Raw genomic sequence first — 27,544 nt, forward strand, 5'->3', positions numbered from 1 at the left:
TCTTTGTTTTATTAACAATCAAATATTGCAATCTGAACAAATTATTCTCTTCACTGAGCAAATGCCTTTCTGCTTTCCTCTTCATAAAAGTAAACATTTAATAGTATATCAGAGGGAAAATGCTGGACATATTTAATTTCCTTATTTATTCCAGACATGCAATACATTGCTTATTGTTGCATGATCAGTTATAAATTGCTTCTTTTGGTTTGAATCAATCTAGAGATATTTGTGCAGACTGTCTGGAAGTCCTGCCCCATCCATACAGGTGGCCGGGCAGTGAGGAGATACAACCCACTCTGTAATCCATGTTAGGCAAGTGGCATGATGTTCCAGTTTAAAATTTGAAGCCATTCAAATGCTGTAAAATCTTTTTATTGTACTATATGTAGTCCATTACTTGTGTATGCCGTAAACATTTCTTATTTATGTATGTTGTCTTCAATATATATTGGAATAATTTGGAAAATTAAATCTTAGTAAAATATTCATTTAAATAGCTGCAATTCTTCCTAACCAAACAATTCTAGGGTTTCTTTTTTCTTTTTTCCTGGAAATATCTACTGTTATATTTTCCAGATCTGATATTTGAATTTCAAATGTTTCATCCTATGTATGTGTGTGCTCATGTAGGTTAATAAGCAGTGCCAAATATATGTTAAATCAAATGTTTCAGCCAGTTTTTTCCATCCATACTCCATTTTCAATCCTGTTTGACACAGTTGCTTTACCAAAAACCAATATCCCTTATATTTCCCATTTAATAATACTTCTAATTTCAGTTCAAACCAGTTTATCTGGCTTTTGCGTTGTAGTTATTACAAGGAGCTTGGCCACTTAGTGGCAGAATTTTATATAAGGTCGTTTCCTGTTTTTCTAATCCTCACTTAGAGAAAGGCTATAGATCAAAAATATACTCTGAATGTAGAAAACTATAGATTTGATCCCTGACATCTCTAGGTGGGGGTGAGAGCTACTTTCAGGGTTAAGAAGCTCCAATGTCCCGCTCTAGTGGGTAGAGGATCTGGTACATGAGATATTCTAATAGAGATGATAAGATTCTTGTCTCTGTTACAGCAGATGGTGGCTTAACATTTTGATCTTCTCTTGGCACCACTGCATGTTAAGTGGAGTTGCTTTCAGTTTACTTTTCTGCTGCTGCTGGGCAGCTTACATTTTAAACGTAAGAACAATAAAACAAGAGGGAAAGATCATGAATGTCTGGAAGGAACAAACACAACACCCCAAGGAAAAACAGACAGGGACTCAACAGCCACCCTACACCCAGGCCTGGGATTAAAGCCAAGTTTTCAAAAACTTTTGGAACATCATCAGGTTGGGAGCTGTATGGTTCTCTGGAGGAATGCATTAAAGTAGGAGGACCAGCTTCATATACCAAAACATATTAGTTGAACTAAATCAAAGCAAGCTGGTGATCAAGAAAACAGTGATATAGGCAAACCCTGTATGTATTGCATTCACTTAAGAAAATTAGGTGGGAGAGAATGAGCTTCCATCTATTTTGCAATGTTCTAAAATAAGACAAAACAGCAGTAAACCCTGAATGGGCATGAACTCAGGTGGTGACATTCTGGCTGGATTCATATCTTTGTCTGTGAAATCATGACACTTGGTGAAAGAGCTTGAGCACTACCTTTCTGCTATGTGTGGCTTTGGTGCTTGTATTGTGGTATGTTTTTAGGAAAACACCAGGAACTCCATTGTATGTATTACCATGCTCTCATGGTTATAGCACTAGCATTTCGAGGAGAGAGTGATGGTACAGTTAGTTTAATTCATCAGCATGTGGCTCTCCAGACATGTTGGCCTTTATTTTCCATGCCAGATGGGGGAATTATGGGAGTTGACATCTAATATGTTTACACTATGTAAGTCTCTATTATGTTTGCTAATCAGATAATGCCTTATTCTCTTCTATTCATAACAGTTTTCCCCTGACAAGTGTCCCTCACCGTTAATGATTCCTACCACTTTCAGTCTGAATTGTTTTTATGCAAAGAAATGAGATGGAAGATGTGGGGAAATATGGAATAATTAGATGTGGAAAATACTGCCTAGACTATCCATAAAATTCTGTGCAAAGATTGGACAAGGAAAGCCTTATCTGGAAGTACCCCAAACCTCAATTTTGAAAATCATTGTATGTCGGAAGATTTTCCAGATGGCAAAAAGTAACAGTGTTCTCAACACTTACTGAAATCCTGAAACATAAAATCTGTTTCAATTGACATATTGCATATCTCAAGTTCAACACCATTCTCCTCTCCTCTTCAAATGAATATAGAATGGCATTTTGTCAGAAAGTTTAAATGAATATTAGTTATACAAATAAATATTCAACAAAAAACTAAAGAGCTTTAGTATACATTTACTTTTCTTTAAAAAAAGAGAGTCCATGAAAAGGAACATTATATAATTTTCTAGATACAACATTATATACAAAACCCTTTTTCAAAAAATGTAGTACAAAAGAAACTATAAAAGAATCATAAGCAGTTGTTATTTTTAATGATCTCAGAAAATGAACATTTCTAAGTATATCGTCTTAATATTTACAGGAATGTCAGTATTATGCCAACATTTTAAGATTATTCTTTACATTTCTTTTATTTCCAAATCATCCCCCATCCCGGCTAACTTGGGCCATCCATGTCAACTGCAAGTTGATAAAACATGAAATGAACCTCATATATTTTGTTTAGTACATTCTTCCTAATTTCTAGTGAGAATAATTGGGACATAACAATTAAGTATATTATACCTGAATATAGGGAGTCTAATAGTAATAGGAAAATTGGATTAATTGGTGTTTGTGAAAAGAAGTAATTCCATCTTACTACTTTCTTGATTCCCTTATAGTCATGCCCTTCTACAACCACAATCTGTTTACAAATGTAGCTTGCTTTCCTCAACATTTTTTAATTTTGTTTTGGCTGCTGAAGGGAAATGAAGCCAGCTCCTGTCTTAATACTGAACGTTCTCAGCTGCTCTAACGTTGCATAAAGCTGTGTTTAGAAACAGAATTGGGGACATAAGTTCCTCTGATGAAGAGTTAGTTCTGATTTCCATCTTTCCTCTTCAAAGAACACACATATAGTAGAGCTGCACAGTGCTTCAGCTATGAAGGGAAAAAACATTTTGGAGTGTGCAAGGAAGCTCATGTACTCACATCTGCAAGTTCTTAAAGCAGCTGTGTCTTTCCCTGGATTGTGTAATTGTCCTCCACCACTGCAGCACAATCCAAGATTTAAGGAGTTGCTGATAGGTGCTAAGTGCATGCTTCTGCAGGCTCTGAAGAACCTTTTCCCTTTCAGGTTCTAAGTGCTACTATTATGCAGTAGTCTGGTCTGCTCAAATATTTTTTGGGTTTATTATTATAATAAATAATTCTCAGTAGTACTTTTTTATACATTATGACAAAAAAGTTGGGTAATTGGGTTCATAATTAACCCAAGAATCATACAATTAATGTCTTGCAGGTTTGGCTTTTGTTGAAAATAAACTTCTCCTGAGTTTATGATTGGTGAGTATGTATGTTCGGTGGTGGGGGAGACTGAAATGCAGTGACAGAAACTATCATTTGTGTATCTTTATCTGTATGCACAAATGTTTATTTACATTAGAAAATATATAAACTTACTGAAGCCTGGAACAGATTACACTTTAAATCCTTCTGTGTGTGTCATCACATCTAACACAGAACATTTTTTTAGTATTGCAAGTGGAAACCAACTCCCATCTGCATCAAGTAACAAAAAGAAATGTGAACTTTCATCCACATTATCCAGTATCTTTGGATGGGACACTTTGGCATCTGAAATTCATTGAATGCTTGCATATTTAAATCCAAATTCATGCATACAGGTCAGTATATAAACATAAGCTATTCTACTTTGTATAAAGCTCTTAGCACAGCTAAAACACACTTATTGTATCAGGTCAAATATTTTCTTCCATAGATCCTATGTCAAGAAAGGTAGATAAGTCTGATTACATTTATAATAAAAGACTTTTAAATATGATTTTAAAATAAGTGACATTCCTGCAGTTCAGTTTACAAGATGCAGTTATAAACAAAAAAATAAGCCCTTTATTCAGAATAATCTTTGGCAAGAGTATTATGTTTGAACAAAATTTCATTAACATAATACATTTTCACATACAGAGATTCTTGGACAAATTATATTTAAAAAGAACTGAATTCATTGCATAATTTATATTAAAACTAATATATATTACAAAATGGTGATTTTATGTTAAATAATTTTGCAACAAACTTTTAAAACCGAAATATAACAGTCTTGGACATTGGCTTTTTCAATAAAGCACACAGTAGGCTTACTTGCAATATACTACCAGACTTAATTGCAAATGAAATTAAGTTTGATTTCATTTCTCTATTTCATTCTCAATCTGTACTACATGACTAATTTGGTATATTTTATGAGGTCCTGCAGCTTATATTGAGACAAATTGTTATGCAAAACCATGCATTCATGAAATCTGCATAGCTGAAGTGACAGACTTGCACAGGTTTAACCTTTTGGAAAATGTAGGTAAGACTGAACTGATGCATTGTCAAGGAACACACAAACTGTGGTGGTACCTATAATTCTGATTCTGATTCCACACTTCATTGGCTTATCTATCTTTAAACCATCCTTTTTCAGCAATTAATTACCCTGATCCTAAGCACCTAGTCAATCACTACTTTGATGGGAGACTACCCATAAATACTAGGGCTACAGCCTAGATTTGAATGTTGAAGAAGCCCAAGTCCAAAAATCATCTCAGAAGATAGCAATGGCAATCCACTTCAATACTGTTACCAAGAAAGCCACATGGTGTCAAAATAGTCACTAGGCATTGAGTGTGACTCCAAGGAGGCTTTGCTTTTTATCCTAAGCAAAGGGATTGATATAGTAGCTGTAACTGAGTCTTGGCAAGGCTCTTCCAGGTCTAGGATTTATAATCCAGATCTGCCTCTTGGATTACTTTGGGAGGAATGTTGTCATGTTCCTCGGCTGCCCAGACCCTGTCAACAGTGCTGTTTGTTTCCAAATGTTTGGCAGAAGCAGAGTGTGCGAAGATTGCCTAGAGACTACTAACTGATTTTCCCTACTCCTTCATTTCTCAGATCAGATGCTTGCTGTCAGAAACTGTTGGGCCTTCAGCATGTATGAAGAAGCAAATACTGCATGCTGATTTCTAACAGGAAGACAATGAAGGTTGGACATCCCTTTATATTTTGTCCATGATACACCTGCATCTCATCAACATTTTCAACCACATACCATATCTGAAGAATTCTATATAGGTTGCTTCGTATTTGCCATCCATATCAACAGGTCAAGCTCTTCTTCATTCCTTCTTCTACCTTGGCTTGCTGATGTATGGATAGCCAAGGGCAACATTTAAAATAGAAGTTGGCTTGAAGGGCTATGGAGTCAGTCTTTACCAGGATTTATTCCTGTTTCAGCTGGACTTTGACATTCACAGAACTGCATTGCAATATGCTGTTGTGGCAAGTTTTAGGACTGATTGACACACGGTAATTGGATTGCTGTTCATGGGTTCCTCAAATTTCCAGGAAAAAACTTTGTATCAAAATCTGTAATGTATTTGTGTTCTCCTTTCACCACTTTGGCCTGCTGGTTTTCTCTAACATTTGTGTCATTAATTTCATCTCCTTGAATTGTTCTTCTGCTTTCTAAGATTGCAGAGATTACAAACTGCTCTTCCACCATCCTTCCAAAGCAGGCTTAGTGCTAATTAAAATATTTAGCTATTTGAAGAGGAAAAATAAAGCTAGGGTCCATTATAAGTCCATACTGGCCACCTTTTCATTATTATTTTTGGATGCCCAGCCACTGGTGATGGACACAGGAGAACCTTCCTTTGAGGCCAACTGAAATGTCTCTTAATTCTGCTAACCCTTTTCACTTTCTTATTTTTAATTTTATATGAATTTTTTTTTAAAAAAAAAGAGAATCTAAAAAGAACAAGACTGAAATGCCGCTTATATGACTGTTAAAGTTACCAGAACTTAAGATAATCACTAGTGGATCACACCTGAGTTCCATCTAGTCTAGCACCCCGATTCCAGATACTTCCATGCAGTTTACTAGCAATGCATAAAAGCAATAACTTTACATTGTTGTATATCTGCTATACTTAATTTCCTATACTGCCTTGGAACAATTGCACCAACTAGTTACCATTCTACTATTCATGTGTTAATCTATTCTCTGTAGATGGTATAATCTCTTTTAAAAGACATAATTTGGTAATCACAGATTATGTGACACCATATTTATTTTTTTCTGTTCTGAACTTGCTCCTGATCAATTTTCATAAGACGACTAGTATTATGAGGGGACAAAATTGCACATCTCTATATTGGCTCCATAATACTTATAACTTATAACCTCTATCATATGATCCCATAGTAAAAAAGGAAAAAGGCCCAAATTTCACTGGGATGGTGCTCAGACAAACTCTTTGACCATTTCAGTGTGAAAGAGAGCAAGAAAAATGAATCAGACTTGAAAAAAACAAAGAAGTTGTAAAAATTGAAGAGCATAATATTTAGAAATGAGCTGCTGGGCCAAAATACTTAATGTAAGAAGATATTATGAGCTAGGATAGCACTCTGGTCAGTGAAATGACAGAATTATATTAATGTTTTAGAAAGATGCAATATCTTTAAACACAGTATTTCTGGTTTTACTGAGCGGAGATGATATAGAACCATAACTGGGAATACATTTATTTAATGTATTCCTTCAGCAACAAGGCTTCCAGGTTTGTGGTGGGCAGTGCAATTTGCTAGTATTTCTTTGTGTGCTCTTAACTCAGGACACCTTTTCTTCAAAGGTCCCTCAGTGCTTGGGGAAATTGTGCTGATGCTAATATTCGTTCTCTGGAGTCCCCTCTGGAATGTGCACTAGACACTCTGAATTACTAAATGAAATGCCCTTCCACAAATTGTTCATCTTTCATAGAAGAAGAAATGAAAGATAGTCAAGTAATTTGCTCTCGCTAGTGCTGAGACCGAGATTACAATGATCTGAGTCTGACCATTCTAGTCACTAAGGTAAATGAAATGCGGATGAAGTGATGAATTGAGGTGAGTATCCCAAATGGAAAACAAAATATTCTTGCTACTGCATTCACTTAAGAGAAAATGCAGGGTATTCAGCATATCGTCAAGGAAACTCAACAGGATTTCTGCTTGTAAAAAAGTTGGCAGATTCAAGTCAGAGCTTTGTTGCCACAGCCTTGCAAAAAGCACTCCACAGTATAATATTTATTACTATTATTTTGCATATTGCAAGGCTTCAGATGTAGCTTATCAGGAATGGGGGTCTTATTATTATTCCAATACTTGTAGTTTGGTTCATACATTTTATCATATTTTAATAAATACGCTAATATAAAATTCTCAGAGAAGAGTCTACAGAATCCTATCTCCTTTTAAAAAATAAAACAGTGATAGCTATAAGCTAACTATGCAAGTTACCTATCTATTTATATATAAAAAAATCCCTGCATTATTTTTGTGCAAAAAAAAAGAAAGAAAATAATAAAAAAGAAAACTTGTCAGAAATAGAATATGGTCCTCCCTTTTTGTAAGAACATTATTTCTCACATAGATATAAGTAAAACAGTTGCATATGCTTAAACATGCACCAGGTTGTTAAAGTATGAAATTCTATCATTAAGTGTTGGCTGCTTTATGAACGGAATGCCCCAGCGTAAAACAATTTCTTCTTCTATACATCAACATGACATGAGTGACAGGAAGACACACTCCCTCTATGGCTCATTGATGACCTGGGACTATGATTGTTACAGTTTTCACCTCTCCTTTTATCCTTGTCCCTCCAGGTTTCTAGCAGCTGCAGCTTTCCTTGTTCTTCTTTCATGAAGACTTCTACCATAAGAACTTTCTCTTTGTGAATCTGCTGACTAATGTCCTTGGGAATGTCTGGGATAATCCAGTCAACAAAGTCACTCATAAACATAACCAAATTCTGAAAAATAAAAATAAAAAAGAAAATGTTAGCAAGTCAAAATTAAGGCCTGAGTAAAAAAAAATAAAAAAATTAAGAACTGATTTCAGTGGATTATTAAGATTTCACATATATTTGTGATTCCCAAGTATCTGTCAGTACACTGCATATACTGCTTAATTCCTGAGATGCATGCAACAGTATGTTGGCTTGCAAGGTAGCCTCTAGCTAGGATCTCTAGTTTGCGCAGAATAGTATGAGTATGCTTGGGGGAAAATGGCTTTGATTGCACTTTGGTATGCTGAACAAATGTGCCAGTATTGACCAGTACATCCTTAGTGTTAGTAAGAAATGCTGCATGTGATTGTTTCTGGTGAAAGACAGACAGCCTTAGTGAAAGATACAATTATAAATTATATGAATGTGGGATAGATCCTTTTTTGATAGTGTTGAGAGAAGATGAAGAAATGAAAGAAATGAGAAAGAAGATAGAATGACTGCAGGAAAAGGAAGTACAAGCCCTATGTAAAAAAAATATTAGAAGACAGATTAAGTTCCAGTAGAAAGTGGATGAAAGGAATAAGGTAGTGGAACCTTCTTGAATCAGAAGTTAGAGTGCCACAAAGTAATTAGAGGTAAACTAATGGGAATATGCTTAATGAAACAATGAAGTAAAAGAAGCTGAAGGGAAAAAATGCATATAAGACAATTAATTGCTGCAAAAAAATTGGGAAGAAAGATACTGTATAATGTATATATAGAGAAAAAGATAGTTGCAAAGAATGTAGTAAATACAGCAAGGAATGGCTTAAATTAAAAGAGGCAGAGAAAATGCAAAGTAATTTTGATGGATATAAAAATGTTTTGGAAGTGGGTAAAAAGAACTAAACAAGAAACCTACAGCAGAGTGAATGGAACTAAAAGTAAAAGTAGGGAAGTGATTTGGGATGAAACTGAATTGATGAAATGCTGCAAGGAGTATTTTAGAAATGTGTATGGCAATGATAGTGATATGTTGAAGAATACAATTGAAACAAATGCTATAAATGTTAATGTCAGAGAAAAAAGAATGAAAAAGAAGTCATAAATGCAGTAAGTGTTGAAAATTGGTAAGGCTGTAGATGTAGATAGTATAAGTGGAGAAACATTAAAATACATGTGTGGTTTGCTAACAGAGTGGCTATAAAACTTGTTTGATGTCTGTGCCTGATGACTGGGAAAAATGCCACTATTGTTTTCTTATGTAAAAGGAAGGAAGCAAAAGTGAATCCCCAAAAGTACAGGGGGATTAGTTTGTTAAGTATCTTGGCAATATATCTGGCAGAGAATATTTGATAGACTGTGTGAAGCAATGAGGAGTATGGATCTGAACACTGATATATCAAAGATGAAGGTAGCAGTATTAGACAAGAAAAATGGAATCAATAATTGTAACATATGTGGCAAAGAGCTAAGCCAAGGAGATAAATTTATATATTTCAGTAGAATGTTTATTAAAGATAGGAAAATGGAAATATTTTAAGATGTACAAGTACTAATAGATAACTTGTGGTCTGTTATGAGGAATGAATATTTGTTGAAAGAAATAAAACTTGCTATGTGTAAGAGCATACTTATGCCCAGTTTGGTCTATGGAAATGAGAGTTGGATATGTCAGGAGAAACATAAAAATAAATTGAATGCAGTAGGAGTGAGGTACTTATGGTAAAACAAGAAGCGATTGGGTCAGGAATAAATAGCTGAATGAATATGGACTGAATACAAAAATGACTGATCTAAATGAAAGAAAGTACATTGAGTCATATATATTGAGTATACTTGGTCATGCAGAAAGAATGAATGAGAATTGGATTGAAAAACAAATATATTAAGAAAGAGTGAATAATCTGAGAGGAAGACTAAGCAAATCATGATTGCATGGAATTGATGAGTCCTGTTAAGAAGAACAAAAGGGAATTATGATGAAATGTCTAGTAGACCATGGGGACATGGAAGAAGGAGTAGGACCATCACAGGAAGGAGTAAGATTGTTACAGAAAAGATTTAGTTAGGGTGGGAAGCATGAGAAACAGACTCAGGATATCTTTGCCTTAATTATGCTAGGTATAAGTTGATCTAGAGAATTACTTTGGTGGACTTTCAAGATTCTGTTACATTAACCTACCACAATAAAAGATAATTCCAGAAATCCAAGTGGGTCTTGTTTCCTGAGTCTGCCAGACTTGACAACTATATATGAAGTGATGTATGGAAACAAGGATGATTGGCAAGGATAAAAGGTATGGAAAAGTCTAGTGAATTATGTCTAATTCCAAATATGTTTCTTTTCTTTTTTTTATGTCATGCTTTTAATTTCTTAGGCTTACTATTTCTTGCATCTTTTCTGTACTCTGTATAACGCTATTACACAGTGGGGACAGTGTGATGAATATGTAGGAATGCACATGGATTTGTTTCATAGAAATGCAACAGAACTTAACAAGCACTTAACTTTAACTAGAGATTGTGCCCCAAATATACACATGATCCCAATCTAAATAAACTACCTAGCAGTGAAGCTTGAAAATACATTCCACTGTAATCAGTCAAACTGCTCCCAAGATTAGAACTGAATGATAATGAGCATTAACTATAAGCCACTTCATGAAATTAATATATGATTTATGTCTCTGCATAATGTACATAATCACATATTCTGAAGGGCCCTGACAAAGCAGCGATGAATGGAATTCCCTGATGTCAACTCTAAAATTAATTGATATAACTCTGCTTTTCTGTAAACAACTTTTTAATGTGAAAAATTAGTAAAAGAAAGTTATTCTATAACTTGTGAAAAGCATGACTATCAACTATGAATTATTTATTTGAGAGCTGATGTAGGTATAGACAAATGAAATACACACACCCCCCACTCACTAATCTTCATGTAGGAAGATTCAAAGATTAAAAAATTGTATCACAGCAGCTGTTGTTGAATGCCACCTTGCATGTCTACTCAGAAATAAATCCTATAAGATTCTATATGTGTAGTAATATACCCCCAAAATGCAATCCTTGGGAGGGCTTTCTGGGGCTTATAGGCTATATTAGATGCACCCCAGCAAGCGGGAGAAGGAGGGAGGTTTCTTTCAGATGGGGGAAACCTGACTTTAAAATCTCCTCCCATCTGCCATATAATCCTCCAAAGCCAATTCTTCTCTACCATCAGAAATTAGGCACTGGATGAAGCATCCTAGCAGGGGATTGTAAATTCTGCAGGTCTCTGGAAATGATCCCAAAATAGCACAAAGATAAATCAGCCAGGGAACTAAGGCAGACAATTCTCCCCTTCCCAAACTAATAATTAGTTTAGAATTAGAAACAAGAAAAAGAAACCAAACTGAATTGAGAAGTGCCCACACAGAAGCTTAACACTACTCCTCCCTACTGTGAGCCTAGCCTGGAGCTGGGCATGCTGATTCATCTACCTTTGGCTTGTCTAAGACACCGGTGGTCAAGTTTCATTCCCAGATTGCCTTGGATAAAAGTACTGTAGAACACTTCAAACTTCAGAAGGAACCTAAGCAATTTATTTCTGCTTATCTCACCCAGCTCAGTGAAATACACTAATCATTGTGTTCTGTTGTTTTAATTGTCTCCCAACAGTTTCACTGTGATTTTATTTATCAGCAACAACAGCTAGTAGGAAAAGGCTGAGAGGGTTGAGCTGGTAGGAAAGGTCTGTAAAATTTTAGAGCACAGAGAGGCAACAGTTTTGTAAAATGATCCCTCTTGTAAAGGAAAAATAGTCCTGAAGGAGCTGAAACATAACTAAGCGTGATCCGCACAAGGACATTTGCTATTTAGAAACCAGTGAATCCTGGTTACTCTGCAGTGAAGGACACCCTGTTGTAAGCAGGAGGTGAGAAGTCCTGCTTGTGGTAGCCATCCCACAGATACTATACTGATGGCAGAAAAATGGTCTGTGTTGCACACTAAATGGTGGTAGGCATCCACTGGTAGCCTTTCTTATTACCCATGGTGCTCTCAATTGTGCTAGGTGCTGGCTTCATCTTGCTGCCCAGCCAAAGAACCAATGATGCTGAGGACAAATGTAGACCTTCTGTTGGGCCAGACAAGAGGAAGAGCTACTTAGTGTAGATGAGCTTTGTGACAACACCAAGTATTTTTCGCCCAAAGGCTGAGCACCAATGGCACCTTTGTTTTCTTTCCAGAGAACACGAGAGGGAACAGCTGACTCCTCACATGGGCAGTCTTTACTGAGCTGCTGGTACTTTACAAGGAGGGCATGGGTTTAAGGCCCTCAGGCTCTCATTTGAGAGTCTCTGTGTGCAAAGCAACAGTTCCTGCCACAATGCCAATCCTAGAATACAATATTTTCATAAAATTTACAATATAATTTCTATTTAATGTAAATATATATATATAAAAAAAGAATGTTAGTGGACATTAAAAATGCCCATCTTGGAAAAAGTGAGCAATTTCTTTTCTCTTCCTTTCTTTTTTCTTTTTTTGATAGATTGATTGGTGGGTCATAAGATTAGGGATTCCTTCATTTCTTCTTTCCTTCCTGGACAACTACTGGACAAAAGTGATATGAACATGGAATATCTTTTTTCAAATACTGTTAGGTATCATGCTCTCCTAAAAACACAATTTCATGCATTCATTTTATTGTGGTTTGCTTTCTAGGAAGCCAAAGAAACAGATTTTGATTATACTTTACCTGAAACACTATTACGAATGCTAATCTTGCTGCAAGCACAGCCCAAAAATCTTTTGCAATATCATATTTATTTTCAGACCATGGAGGCTCTCTATAATCTTTGTATCTGAAAAACAGGAGAGAATTGAGAATCAGAAGGTTCTGAGAATTCATGATTTCATATCAAAGTCTGTCTGTCTATCATTTATCTATCATCTATCATCTCTAACTACACTAAATTTACTGCTGACATGTTGAAAATATTGTTATGCTTATTTCTTTTGCCCTTGTCATAATTATATATTAGCAACTTATTATATTTCCATGTCCTTTCCTAAGAGGTAGGATGAGTTTATGTATTTTGCATTACATATTTAAGAAAAATGTGTAATTATATTGAACAAGTAAACAATTTCAGAGTCTGGAAAAGGAGGCATTGACTAACTGGAAGTCTTATCCAGAAAAAGGGTTGGCTTGCTATAGAGCAGAGAGGTATGCAGCCATTTATTAATACTAGAGTGAAAGGACAAAGAAGCATGGAAAGAAGAATGCTGTGAGTATTATATGTAGGGACTTCAGAATGCAGTGAAAGACAGCCCAGGGTAGCCTGTCTAAGGCAGGGACAGCAAACTTATGGTCTTCAGCTCCCAGCAGTCCCAGCCAGAATGGCCAGTGATACAGGTACTGGGAGTTGTAGTTCAGAAGCATCCTAAAAGGCTATCAGTTCCCCTCCCCAGTCCTATTGGATAAGTAAGTGGGAAGGAGGATGAAGCAGAAAAAGTGGCTTATTACAAGCTCTAAGTAGTATGATTTAAATTAGGAGAGAGAATACGGAATGTATATGAAAAAATATTACATTGGAATTTGGGATGCAAAGTGTATAACTTCTGAGTCCCAAGAAAGCCACTTTATGGCTTTCAAAATTAGATTTATATAGGATATGGAGGAAAGATATTGGAGCAATTCAGGGATTTATTCTAGCATATATGAAACTGAGCAAGTTTCTGTGGTGGTAATAGTGGGATCTTATCTCTGGTTTAGATGTCCAGCCATATTTCAATCTTTGGACTGAAGACAACTTGAATTATATCCAATTATGGCTTACAAAGCCTTGGGATATAAAGCCTTGGCATTTAGGCACTCTTTGAATAGCGAAGCGCAGAGTTTTATGATATCTGAAAGATTCAGATTAGCTAATAGGTCCTGTGCATGTTCTTTGAACGGGTTGCTTCTCAATGTGCATATGAATCATTAAAGCAGCTATGTCTTTTTTAGCTATTTTGAACGTTGTCCCTGGTACTATTCCTCTTTCAAGGAATTAGTATAGCCACAATGGTAATTAGAAGCAGAGGGGAATAAGCAACAGCAACAACTTTCCATTAAAAAAAATTCTGCTACAGATTTCTGTGTTAGAAGAATATTAGACAAATGAGCATATGGGTACTGGATTTTTAAACATTTATTCATGTCCTCTAATATGTTTGATTCATCAGTGAGGTCGTTTAGGATGGCTTTATTTTATTGTGTGTGATGTATATGGCAGAGAATAGATCCAGACTGGAAGAATCATGATGGAGCCTTACAGAGAGGTACTGTTGTGGATCTAGACAATTATAGCAGCTTAGAAGACTGTCAAGAAAAAGAAGTTCTCTTTTCAAAAATGGAGTTCTACTGGCTGAGGTTTTGTGCCCTTGACATTGTTAGGTAATGGCAACTGGGAAGAAACAGCGTAGGCACAGAAGCAGAGGGGGGAAGGCAGCCTTATCTACAGAAAGATGGCATTTTTCAATACATACAGCTTAGAATAAGTACACTGAAAGTTAAATATGAGACCTGGTGAGACTCATGACAAATAAATACCCTAGGAGTGGTCTAGGGAAAGCTGTTTCAAAGAAACGACATTATATACCTGCATATTTGCACTGGATAGCCAAGCTCCATAGCATCATTTGGAGCTGTTCCTTCTTGAAAATCGCTGACATTAAAATAGGATAGTGTATGGTTCACGAAGCCATGCATGGTGCCACTCTCACTGTACATATACAGGTACACGAGGCGTGGAATGAAGTCAGATGTGAATGAGATCACAAATGCCTAAGCCATAAAAGTAAAGAATGAGCGCAGATATTCAGGCCACACTTGCTTGATTACATAAGCAGACTCAATTGCCTCCTCCCCCAGCAGGGACTGCCATGAATCAGACTGGGTCAAACCATATCATCGGATCTGCAGACTAATGGTTTTCTCTGCACCGTGGCGGTTTGATATTCAAGCTCTAAAACTGTAGCAAATTGAGAATGAGTAGCTGAAACTGATTGGGAAGCTAACATCAGGTGGAAAAATAAGTGCAGGCATTTCAACACTGACATTAACTTTTTAACTCCAAAATTCAGTAACTACACAAAGTTTGCCATGTTGCCCTTTCACCATATTTTTGGTACACACACACCTTACTTTAAAAAAAAATTACAGTCAATAAACAGATACTGTCAGGGGACTGATGTTGCTTTTGTTATTTATTTATACTTCAAATTTGTCACCACCCTTCTCACTGCAGAGCAACTCTGGGCTATGCTGGAAGCAATTTTGAACCACTTTACATTCATTATTTTGAAGTTTTGTACCGTTTGTGCAAATGCTCCAATTAGATGTTTTATTAAATGCACAAAAACTTCATGCTGTAGAAAAAATACTTTTATTAGGATCCAGCAATTTGCTATTTTTTGTCTTTCATAATTAAAATAAATCTTACATGAAATGTTTAGCTGCTGTTTGCAGGGCAGATACTATCTCAGAATAGAGTGGAAGGCTTTGTATTCAGAATTAGATCTTTTCCTGTACAGATCCATAGGAATTGCACTATTTTCTTTGGCTTTAGAGCACAGTACAACTTTTTCTTAACCTGGGGGCCAGGCTGCCAGACTGCAGCTTTTCCCAGTGATGCTTACAGGTAATTTGGGAGTCTTTATTGGGGACCAGGGATAGTTTCAGTTTCCTCTGAAAATTGTTTTAGCCGAAAATTGTACTGCCAAAATTTGGCCATTTTGCTCCTGTGTCATTTTCTGTGAGGTGATCTCAGAGGGCTTCACAGCTACAGATGGGGGGCCTGCAGGTTGCCTACTCCTGTTTTAGGGGATGTCTTTATGACATCAACACCTAAAAACCAATCCCAACCTTCCTTTCTGATCTAACAGAAAAAAGGACAAAGAATGCCATGCTTCACAAGCCTGGGAGCAAAAGAAGAGGAGAATTAATGTTGGCATCCAGAAGTGAGAAAGCTACAGTCTGGAAACACAATAGAGAGACAGGGAAGGATCCAAGGAAGCTCCTGGGGCCAAATAAGAACTACCACAGACCTGCTCTACACCATACAGGAAATAGGAATGACGTCAAGGGATAAATGAAAAGGAGGTAATGGATAGAAAAGATGGGCCTCTTGACAAAAGAGAGGAAGCTGGAGCCATCTGGCAGGGGGGTGGGGGAGAAGAGAAAAGGTGGAGGCACAGCCATCTGGGAAATGAAGCTGAGGCTCGCCCATGTGTCAGCCCATCTTTATGACTGTTTTGCCAGGTATATTCTCACTCCTTAGTGGCACTTTCCTACTTCAGCCATCGCAGCTACTCCCTATCATCAGAGTAAATTTTGAAAGTAATTGAATAGAAAATGGAAATTTTGTCTTCAATTACTATTTACAGGGAAAAAAAATACTTACATTTATGATCACAGCCAGTTTTCCTACCCCTCTGAGGATATTATACCATATTCCTGGAAGAAGACAAGCAAGCTATTCAAGAGTATTATCATAAACACTGATGATAGAATCACAGAGTTGGAAGTGACTCTAGAGGTAATTTAGGCAGCAGCTGGGAGTGGAACCAAGGAACACAGATTCTTTAGTTCTTACACTGAAGTTTAGATTGTCTTCTGTAAGAATGCTCATGGCCCCCCTTTCTATGCCATGCTGGCACCATGCTGGCTGGGGAATTCTGGGAGTTGAAGTCCACTCATCTTAAAGTGGCCAAGTTTGGACAACACTGCCTTAAGGAGAAGCCATGTTTTGTTCAATTTTTCATGCTATTTACACTGATTATTTGAATCTCTAAGTGGTTAATTACTTTGCATTCCTTTAGTTAAAATAAGAGCATGATAGAAATCAAAAGAAGAAGAACATAGCTTCCCTAGTCACTGAGGTCAGGCTGCCACAAGTAAGGAACACTAGGTGGTATTAAGTAGAGGTTCTGTCTTAGCAGAAAGTGGTTCCTCTTGCACAGGTCAGGGCACCCACCATTTTCTGCTTTCTATCCAATATTTATGATTTATAGATATTGTATAAATACTTACTAACTTACCTATATCTTTAGCTCTCACTGCAACTGGCCTCCTTAGCTCAGTAACAAATTTCTTTGCATCCAGACGTATCTCGATGATATTGTTCAGCAATGCAAACAAGGGAGCCAGTGGGAAGGATGCAACAAACAGGGTTACAAAACCAAACTGGATGACTGAAAATTTAAAAAGAAATTACTGTCAATTACAAATGTTACTATGTAGAATTTGCTTTCAGAAACGCAACCTCCCCGCAAACCAATGAATGCACTATACCATGCACACTTTATATGCATTTTCTTAAGTATTTAATATGCTATAATATTTGACTACTTGCTATTTTATATAATCATACATATTTTGTGTGAGCGTTTCTGGGCAAAGAACCATAACAACATATTTCATTATGAATTAGCTGAACTACAGTTCAGTAAAAAGTTCAAACTGTGTCTCCTCTAGCTTAATGCAAGTATATCACAATATTTTTGTACTTGTCATTGTCAATGAAGTAGTCAAATACTGTGACTTTTTGTTTTAACTTCATGCTGCTCTCACTTTCTACAATTCCACCCCTGCAAACTTCTACCTAACTATGAATTTATATATATTCCTAACATAGGATAAAAGTATGCATGTCGTGTAGTGGATGTAAGTCCATGAAAGGGTGAGACATAATACATTTGTTCATTTTTAATGAGCTACATGACTCTTTTGTTATTTTTGCTCTAACAGATTAACTTGGTTCATTTATGTATTTATTTACTCTGTTTAATTTATATAGCCGTCCATCTCACATACATGACCCTGGGTGGTTAACACAATAAAAATAGCAATATAAAAAAACTATAAAAAACTACAACAAAACCATTAAAAACAATTAGAACAATTAAAAACTATAAACAGAAAATACAGGAGAATGCAATCAAAATCCTACACGCAATACAGTTGTTTTGCATATTTCCCCAGGCCCAATGACAAAACCAAGTTTTCAGGGCCTTCCTTCTGGCCAATACGGTTAGGGCCAATCTCATCTCAGGGGGGATGATGATCCAAAGAGCGGGTGCCATGGCAGGAAAGGCTCTCATCCTGGGCCCCTCAGATGAAGCTCCTTAGCAGACAGGGCCTGTAATATGCCCCTTCTGCCAGACCTGATGGGATGGGTGGATGCAACTGGGGAGAGGCGGACCCTCAAATAACCCAGCCCCATGCCATGTAGGGCTTTAAAGATCATAGCTTAACTTTTGTTGTACACCTCCCAGAATCACTTGTGGTGAAATGGGCAGCTATATAAATTGGTTTAATAAATAAATATTAAATAACCAGCATCTTGAATTGAACTCAGAAGCAATCTGGCAGCCAATGCAGCCCTCAGAGCAGAGGTGTAACGTGCACTAATATAGGGGCACAAATAACTGCCCGTGCTACTGCATTTTGTGTTGAACCTTCAAGGGCTGCCCCATACAGAGCATTGCTGTAATCCATTTGGGAGGTGTCAGGGAATGAGTGACTGAGAGTTGAGCCTCGTGATCAAGGATACTCCTCTGGAAATTATATGCATTAAAACTTCAAGTAATAGGAACTTCTTAAAGGGGTAAGACATCTTTTGCTATTGAATCATATATTGCATGAAGAAAGAACTGGAAAAAAGAAAGAACTGGAAAGCTGTAAAACATAACAGTCTGAGGCTGGTCAATAAAATTTTGAATGGATAATAAAATATTGAACGAATACAAGTCTAGTTAACTGCAGAGCAGGGAGTCAGCTAGGCACCCCCACTTTGAATATTTTAAGTCTTACTCACTCATTTCCATGTATTCTGGAGTAAGGCCAGCAAAAGGTTCTAGATTATAGTCTACTTCATAGCGCTGTTTTTTCTTCAAATGCTCTTCATGATCTACAGGACTTTGTCGTTTCAGCTTCAAGTATCTTATAAATTTTTTCATTTTTCTAAGAATGGGAAAAAGTAATTGCTTTAGATGCCTTATAAGTTTCATAATAACATTTAGAGACTTGGATTTCCATTTTTATAATAATTTATGAAGTTCTTTGAAAGATAAAGCAAAGCCCCAAATTACTTGTAGCTGAATGACAGCCTTCTGTTTTGAATTCTCTTGGGTCTGGAATGGTATCCAAAGAATCCTGTGAAAGTGCCCAAGACTTTTTATATGTACTCCACCAACATTTTTATGTAATCTCCACCCCAACAAGAGTTTCTCCTGAAGTTCCTTTCTGTTTAATGTGTGATATGTTAGTTCATAGGACCAATAGGCTTCCTAGTTTTATTGGGAACACAAGAGCTCCAAATATCTGCAAAAATTCCTGGAAAAATAAATGAAATAGAATAAACAAATTTCTTTACTGTCTTCTAAACAGACAAAGAAGACTTAATCATTGGGCAATTTTAATTTCCATCAGCCTCCACCAACCTGATCAGGAATGTTCAAAAATGTAGCCACTGAACAATTATTGAAGCCAAAAGCCAATGAAGGCTTTTATTCCATATACTTGATCTTAGTTTGAGTGTTTGGTCCTATTCTGTTTATGTACTAAGTTGGCTGAACTTGGCCTCCCTGTAGGGTCATAGTTCTTATTTATTAAGTGATATGATGCAATACTTTGGGAAAACACTGTTGAAATGCAGACTATAAGATTTACTGATAAGAAAAATATTCCTGAATTTAAGACAATCAACCTTCCTCCCCAAGGAAAATAGAACAACAACAACAAAAAAAATACCCTACCTGCCTTCATTACAATATTCTCAATCAAATATGGTTCAAACATTTTAAAGATAAATTATTTGCAAGGGAAAAATAATCCTTCAGGTAAATACAAAATTATTGAACTAACAAAACAAATACTAAAGTAATAAAACAAACACATGCTATTTTAAACTTTGTATATCCTCATTCTAACTTTTTCTTGCACTGCATGCATGTCAAACAAGAAAAAATGGATATTTAATCTATCAAGAAACGATATGCAAGCATTTTGAAAAGGTAGTTAATACATTCTTATTCCTTACTACTTACGGGATGCCAATTTCAAAAAGATTATTCTGAATCAGCTGTTTGCCCAACATAATAATGCTAAGTTGTATACACAATTCCATCAGGCAACCACCAGGAGCACACTAAAAGAGGGAAAAAAACAAACAAATTGGGGACATCCATATACCCCAACAGAATGTTTAGAGCTGTTTTCTAGATGCACGAACAATTTAAAGTACAGTTACCTCTTCCATTCTAAGAGAATGAAAAATGTAGACATAATCTCCTGGGCGTCCAACAAATCTAGACAATTTGGAAACAATGATTAGACTTACTCTGTGTTATAAAAACAAGTTTTCAGATTCTTCCTGCAATGTTTCACAAGCCTCCAAAGACAGTCTACATAGATACATATTGAACAGTGAATGATTAATTTGATTTCAGAGAAGAAAATACAGAAAAGCAAATCTAGCTATCAGGAATATGTTCACTTTTATCAACACGAAAGTTATCAGTGACATTTTTCAAAGAAGTAATTTGCCCTTGAGCTGGGTTTATTAATGTTAAATATGATTAATGGAAAGAATATAAAGATTCTTGTGGATTCTGAGGAGGATCCAATTAATTTATTTATTGGATTAAATCCTTTCTATCAATGAAGAGAGTTCAAAAAAGCCTTATTTGCTATTCCCAGTTTCCTATTCTGATTGCAGTTCTGGGCATTGCTTTAGTAGCTAACCTATGAGCCTTCAGAGTTTCAAGAGAAGCAATGCAAGGGAATGTATCAGTAAGACTGGTTTTCCACACCTTCTTTGTGCTTCTGGAAACTTTCCATTGTGGTATTTTCAACAACATTCTAGAGATCAATCTTCCTCAACCTGATGAGGAAAGTAGTAAAGCTGCTGACTGCCATTTACCTTTGTAAATGCTTCTATGTGTAACAACTTAAAAGAGCATGAACATATGCTGAGTAAACACTTAATTTTTAACCTATGAAAGCACATTTTTGTCTCAATATTTAGCAATATCCCTTCTTATTTGTACCCATAAGCCAACCATTCTTCTATTATGCAGAAAAAGTGCTCCTAACAGAAACACAACCAACACAATATATTGGGTGAATACTATGCTAACATAATTCAGTTAATCTTTATGAGCTTATTAACTGGAGATGAAGGCAGGTGTAGCCTGGGAAACTCAAGTGACAGTCCCTCTAAATAGCTACCCTTGTTTGTACAAAGGCTCTGAAACAGCTTAAAATAATAGCGAAGCAATTAATTAACTATGCCACTTACCGGCCCTTGAAGAAAGCAACGTAGAAAATGGGAGTGTAAGCATTAACAAATTTCAGAAGGAAGGCCTTGAAGATAAGTCGTTCTTCAAAACTTTTGTCTGTTTTTGGTACCTCTGAGGTAAATAAGATTAATGCAAAAGTGACTGAAAGGTTAATCCAGACTACTAAATATTATAGAACATTGAAAACTTTAAACTTGGAAGAATTCCCTTCATTTCTTTAATAATTTCTAAAGAATACTATATTTATTTCAAGTTGGGGATGTTGAAAAAGACAGCCTGCACAAAACCATAGGGAAATAAATGAAGAGAACAACTATATTACAATTTCATATATACAAAATAAATATACTAATAAAATGGAAGAATCTCACTGGCATTCAACATTTATGTTTTTTTCCTCAAACACACCTTTTCGTGTATATTTCTGTATACTTGTTCTATTTAGACTAAGAGTTAGATTTCAATTTTCATCTTAAATCACGTATCATAAGTCTACTAAAATGAATAAGTACTTCTCTGTAATTTCTGTTCAAATTCTGTGTGATCAGTAAGGCTGCTGTTTATAACAGTAAACTGCTAAGCTAAGAGAGTATTAGATGACAAAACAAAAATGATGAGAAAGGAATGTCTCTGTCTTTACAGAGCACGTTCAGAAATCTACAAACTGACTTGCACACTGCCTATTGGAAAGTCCCCACACCAATACAGGAGCATTTAGTATGGCTATTTCCCGTGCAGTTCCCCACTGCCATTGCACAGCTCTGTCATTCAGACCAGCTTGCCTATCAGTCATGGAGTAAAAAAAGTATGCATACAGAGAGATACTGCAGAGACATCCTATACCGTACACATACCATTGTCTGAGCAATAAAATGCCACAACAGGTCTCTCTGGTAGTTTGCTTTAGCCTTAGTATCTTTAATACAATATATCTACCACAGAGAAGAAAAACCATAGTTTGAATTTTATGACTGGGCTGTAAATCAAACAAGGAAACATCTCAATAACAAGATCTCATGACTGCACAATAAATTTGCACGTAAATACATTCCTGGTGGTTAAATTACTTCCTGAAGTTATAAATGATGGCATAAATGTTGGTAACAATTGTAAAGAATGATATATTAAGGTAGAGTATACAGGCTGATATTTGTGGGCACTGAATATGGACAATCTTGTCTTCACAGAAAAGGTAGAACTAGAAAACCTATTGCACCTGGCAGCCACCCAGAATAATTTGATCAGAGCTGATACACTCCTGTTGGCTCTACAGTATGTGGACCACAGGCATGTGAAATGTTAATCTGGCTGGATTACTGTACAATAAAAATATTTCTTTTCTGCTTTCATTAAAGAAATTCATATTGAGAAGTGTCTGGACCCCTCTATTTCTCACTTCTTGATTTATATTCCTCTTGAAGTAAGCAATGACTGGAAATGAAAATAAATTGTGTTATTCAGTTTTAAAAAAATTGGTTCTCCAAGGTGACAAGGCTCTAAATTAATTTAAATATGTCCACACTTATAATTAAACCAATATTAGTTACTGAAAGATGTGAATGCCTTAATGCCAAGAATCCTTTTAGGTTATTAGCTCAAGGGTTGTTCCTATGTAGTTTTACTTGCAAAGTCAAAGCTGAATTATTTTGGTTAGACAGATCTTTTAATGAGATCATAATTGTAAGTCAAATAATGGGAGGATAAGTACCTACCAATCTGAGTTAGCCATCTAGCTATGCAGCCATACACTTCATCCAAGATTATTATCACCACTAGATTAATAATCACTGCGGTGGCTGTGACAGTCACTCTAACATTCGACCTGCCTCCTGGAGAGGAACTGATGGCTAAAGCAGCTGCAGTGGAGATACGGTATATAATAACCCCAAAAACAATAGCAAATGTCAGCCCAATCTGAAAAGAAGAACATAACTGGTTATGAAAAGATTAGGTTCACAATATTATTGTGGCCAAAATTAGTTTGTATGGAAATTTTTCAATCACTTGTGCAAATTATACTATTACAAAAGCTACATGCTCGCATATGGTTTACAGAAAAATAGGTATTATCCAGTTACACCCTCCACTCACTAAGAAACTATATAATTATAGTATTACTATATAATTATAGTAAGGTAATGAGAAAAATATCAACCATGAAGTTTTAATATAACATAGCTAGAACAGTAAAGGAAATATAATAAAATAATGATTGTGAATTCTGCTTATGGTTCAGTTCATAATCATCAATACAATAAAAAAATCTGCAATCCTATGTTCATAGATTGATAGAGTTAGAAGGAAACTTGGAGGACTTCTAGTCCAACCCCCTGCCCAAGGCAGGAATCCTTAGACCATCCCAGCCAAGTGGTTGCCAATCTTTATTTGAAAATTTTCAATGATAGAGCACCCATAACTATAGGTAGTCCTTGACTTATGACCATTCGTTCTGCGACCATTTGAAGTTATGACTGTGTTGAATAAAGGGACTTATGACCAGTCCCTGCATTGCAGTGCCCCCTCGGTCACGTAATCAAAACTTGGGCACTTGGCAGCCTGCCTGCACTTATGACTGCAGGGGTGCTTCAACTCCCCCCACCCACCTATCTCCCCCCATCTATGCCCTTTTGGACCCCTGGACTCCCTGGCCCCTACCACCCTAGCTGACCTGTGCCGTCTTCTTGCTTCCACTGATGACTAAGCATGCCTGGCCCTTTGTGAGGCAGCTGCTGGCTGCACAAGGCTTTCTTCCCCAGGTTGCACACAGTGGTTCCCTTGTGAGATCTGATGAAGATGGCCTCACTTGGCCAGCAGCTGCCTTGTGAAGGGCCAGGGCAGGCACTCCTTGTCAGCAGCAGGAGCAAGAAGACGGCAAAGGTCAGCTGTGGTGGTGGAGCGCAGGGCAGCAGGGGCCTTGCAGTGCAGGGTGGTGGGGGCAACTGTGGCTGGGACTGGGCTGGGGCAGCTGGGGCTTCCTGGGGCGTGGTGGGTTTGCAAGTACTATGGCTGAACCAGGTACCACCTATCTTGTACCTGTACACCTTTTTTTTTCCTACCTAAGTGCAGAACCCTACATTTCTTGACATGTAACTGCATTTCATTGGAAAAAGCCCAATGTTTAAGTCTATCAAGATCCTTTTGAATCATGAGTCTGTCTTCTGAGGTGTTAGCAATCCTCCCCAGCTTTGTGTCATCTGCAAATTTGCTGAACATCTCTTCTTTCCCTTCATCTAACTCATTTATGAAAAACGAATAGCACTGAGGCCATGCACTGGGTACAATTGTTTAACCAACTGCAAATCTATCTAGTTATGGGACCAACCATCCCACATTGTTCCATTTTATGAAGAAGGAGGCTATGGTCAACTTTATCAAATGCCTCATGAAGTCTAGGTACACCACATCCACAGCATTCTCTTAGTCTACTAATCTAGTCATTTTATTAAAAAAAAAAAAAGCAGTAATATTTTTTAAAGTCTGATATAACCTATTTTTAAATAAACCCATGCTGGTTTCTAGTAATCACTTTGTTTCTTTCTAAGCGCTTGCAAACCCACTGCTTAATAATCTTATTTATAGTTTTCCCAGGTACTGATGTCAAGCTGATGTCAATTCAACATAGCAATTAAATATGATGTCATATGCTGCTCCCCTTAACTAGTTCTAAAAGCTTGTGAGATTTCAGTAACGTGGTAATTTTTTTGTGGGACTGATGGAAGGAATTCAGAGATTAGGTTTGGCAAAATACAGTGTTCAGATAGCATAGTTGTAGGGGCAGGGATATCCAAGAAAGGAGATAAACATGGAACATCGCAAGCCTTATTATTCCTATGTGAGAATTACAACAAGGCATGGATAAATAATAAAAGGATTAACACTATCATCAATTTCAAACTTTTTAAATATATTAATTGAAAAACACAGGCCAATCAACTAATTTCTGCACTGTTTAATGGAATGTTCCCTAAACTGGCACCATCCAGATGTGCTGGAAATTCTGAAATTTGCACTTCCAATACATCCGGCAGATGGGGAAGTTAGGAAAAAAGTTAGGGAGGTTAGGGAAAGTTAAATGTAACTAGACAGATAAAGGAAAAGTTTGTCCCTTCCCTTAAGAAAATTATCCCTACTTTTGGAAAGATGATTGGCCCAAGAAAATAATTTTAAACGTTTCCAAGATAATGCTTACCATGAAAATAATGCTCACAAAATTCGTGAAGTATGCTGGGAAACGATCTTTCCATGTCAGTTTTTCTTTCTCAGTCTAGCACACAAAAGAAGACATAACACTCAGCAATTCAGTATAGCAATTAAATACGTTATCTTTTTAATTTCTGCTTGCTATCCAGATTTAGTTAGGCAAGATCACAATCAAATGCATCAGTCAATAGTGGTGCAAACACACACGAATAGAAGTAAACATTCTAAAAAGTGGTAAACATCACAACAGTGTGAGTCAATTCAGAGGCTTTCATCAAACTACAGCTATGTCAGGCAGTCTGCAAATTACTCCAAATAGAACAAATTTGTGGATGAGTGTATGAAGCTATACCTAGTATTAACAAACAGGGTTCGTTTGGGCAATGGGACTCTTATTTGCTCTTTTTTCCTTTGCAGCCCCACCATCTGTTCTGGATTTTCCCCAGCCCTTTCAAGTAGGGGGTGAGTGCAAGATAATGCAGAGGGAAGAGGGATGGGAGAATATTTGCTAACAGATAGTCTTTTTTATGGGGAGACAGATGCAGTCCTAAAAGCAGGCAGCTCCTTAAAAAGAGTTATTTGGAGGGGCTGTCAAAACATATTTAGCCCAATCTAGTTTGGGAAACAGGTACTGTTTTCCTTCAGATGTTGTTTAAATTGTCCATTTAATTTTAAATTGTCCGTTTTAATGTAATTTTCCATTTAGAATAAAGTATTACTAGAATATTTCCTGAAAGCTTAATTTATAACCAAGTTATCACTCATAGGAGCAGGAGAATGACAGTGAGAGCAAGTAAATTATTTGCAGAATCCCTCTACTTTCCTCATGTCAACACAGAGTAGCTGTTCTCTCAAGCGTAGTAAATTTTAGGGACACTGGAGTCTGGCAAGCATGAAAAGTGGCATACTGTATTATGTATTTTGCAGAAGACATATGGGGTGAATGTGATAAATAAATAAATAAACATAAAATATGATTATGGGTATGTATATATGGAACTCTGTTTGCAAAGAAAAGATGCCAAAGACATAAAACCTGAAGTAATAGTTCAGTATAATGGGTTTCTTGCTTTTCAAACCAGATCTGTCAGTCTTAATGTTTTGCCTGATCTCGGCTCAGAAATGCTGCTGTACCTTTAAGAGGACTCAGATAAAAGGAGGGAATACAGACATTGTGTTGATTCTCTTCTTCCATCCTATTATCCTATTGTAAACTTAAGTGAATGAAAGTAAGAAGAGGGGAAAGAGTTGGAAGCAGAGTGCTTGTAGGTATGGCAGTTGCTTAAGGGGATAGGAATCATCTCTGGGTTCAGTATTAATAACACTCACTTTTGACCATAATGGTCTTTAATTGTTATTATGTGTGTACACCACCCAGAATCACATTTTGTGAGATGGGTGGCTATATAAATTTGCTAAATAAATATTGTTAGTAAATACTTATGTTCACGGTTCATTGGGTGATCTGATTTTTTTTTTTATATGCATTGTCTTTATGATCATTTTATATGTAAAGTTAGGGGGCAGGGAATGATCATAGATAATTACAGAAGGCTCCTATAAGAAAAATAAGCATTTAATGTTACATGCGCATCACATGCATGTTCTCTCTCTTTCTATCAAAAAAAAAAAAAAAAGGTCAGGCAACCCCATCAAGCATAAGGCATGTGCAGTGTTGTAAGAGCTGCACATCAACCAGTATGAAAAGATCAACCATGCAGTGCCATTCCAAACAAAGGCAAAAACCCATCTTAACAAAAGTGATGACAGTGGAAGGGGAAAGCCATATATGTGGATATGACAAAATAAACAGACAAAAGAAAAATGTGTTCTATAGTTATTCATAGTTCAGAAAGTTTCCACAAATGTTAATGAAATGTACCAATTTCACCCCAGCCATGACTCTCTTAACTCTTTGTCGCCATTTGTTGGCTGCCTCTTCTGGCAATTGCTGGCCCTTCTGATGGCATTTGAAGAAAACAGAAAAGGAT

The 27,544-nt window shown here is 36.5% G+C and overlaps 1 protein-coding gene across 1 annotated transcript in view; it reads right to left on the bottom strand.

Annotated features, from left to right (window-relative positions):
• Positions 1-2,384: 2,384 nt before the first annotated feature.
• ANO1 (anoctamin 1) overlaps positions 2,385-27,544 on the bottom strand; it is a 131,703-nt gene continuing 106,543 nt past the window's right edge. Inside the window, exons 16-27 of the mRNA XM_088145813.1 lie at positions 27,436-27,513; positions 25,543-25,617; positions 23,066-23,267; positions 21,353-21,464; positions 20,303-20,360; positions 20,100-20,200; positions 18,869-19,014; positions 17,091-17,243; positions 16,454-16,506; positions 14,651-14,835; positions 12,763-12,868; positions 2,385-8,057 (exon numbers count right to left, since the gene is read on the bottom strand). Of these exons, the coding sequence (XP_088001939.1) occupies positions 7,797-8,057; positions 12,763-12,868; positions 14,651-14,835; positions 16,454-16,506; positions 17,091-17,243; positions 18,869-19,014; positions 20,100-20,200; positions 20,303-20,360; positions 21,353-21,464; positions 23,066-23,267; positions 25,543-25,617; positions 27,436-27,513 (1,530 nt within the window). The 3' untranslated portion in view covers positions 2,385-7,796. The remainder of the gene's footprint in view (positions 8,058-12,762; positions 12,869-14,650; positions 14,836-16,453; positions 16,507-17,090; positions 17,244-18,868; positions 19,015-20,099; positions 20,201-20,302; positions 20,361-21,352; positions 21,465-23,065; positions 23,268-25,542; positions 25,618-27,435; positions 27,514-27,544) is intronic.

The sequence above is a fragment of the Python bivittatus genome, unplaced genomic scaffold (assembly GCF_059951505.1).
Source record: "Python bivittatus isolate LINGU-HERP-01145 unplaced genomic scaffold, Pbiv_v1 ctg000480_np1212, whole genome shotgun sequence".
Lineage (NCBI taxonomy): Eukaryota > Metazoa > Chordata > Lepidosauria > Squamata > Pythonidae > Python > Python bivittatus.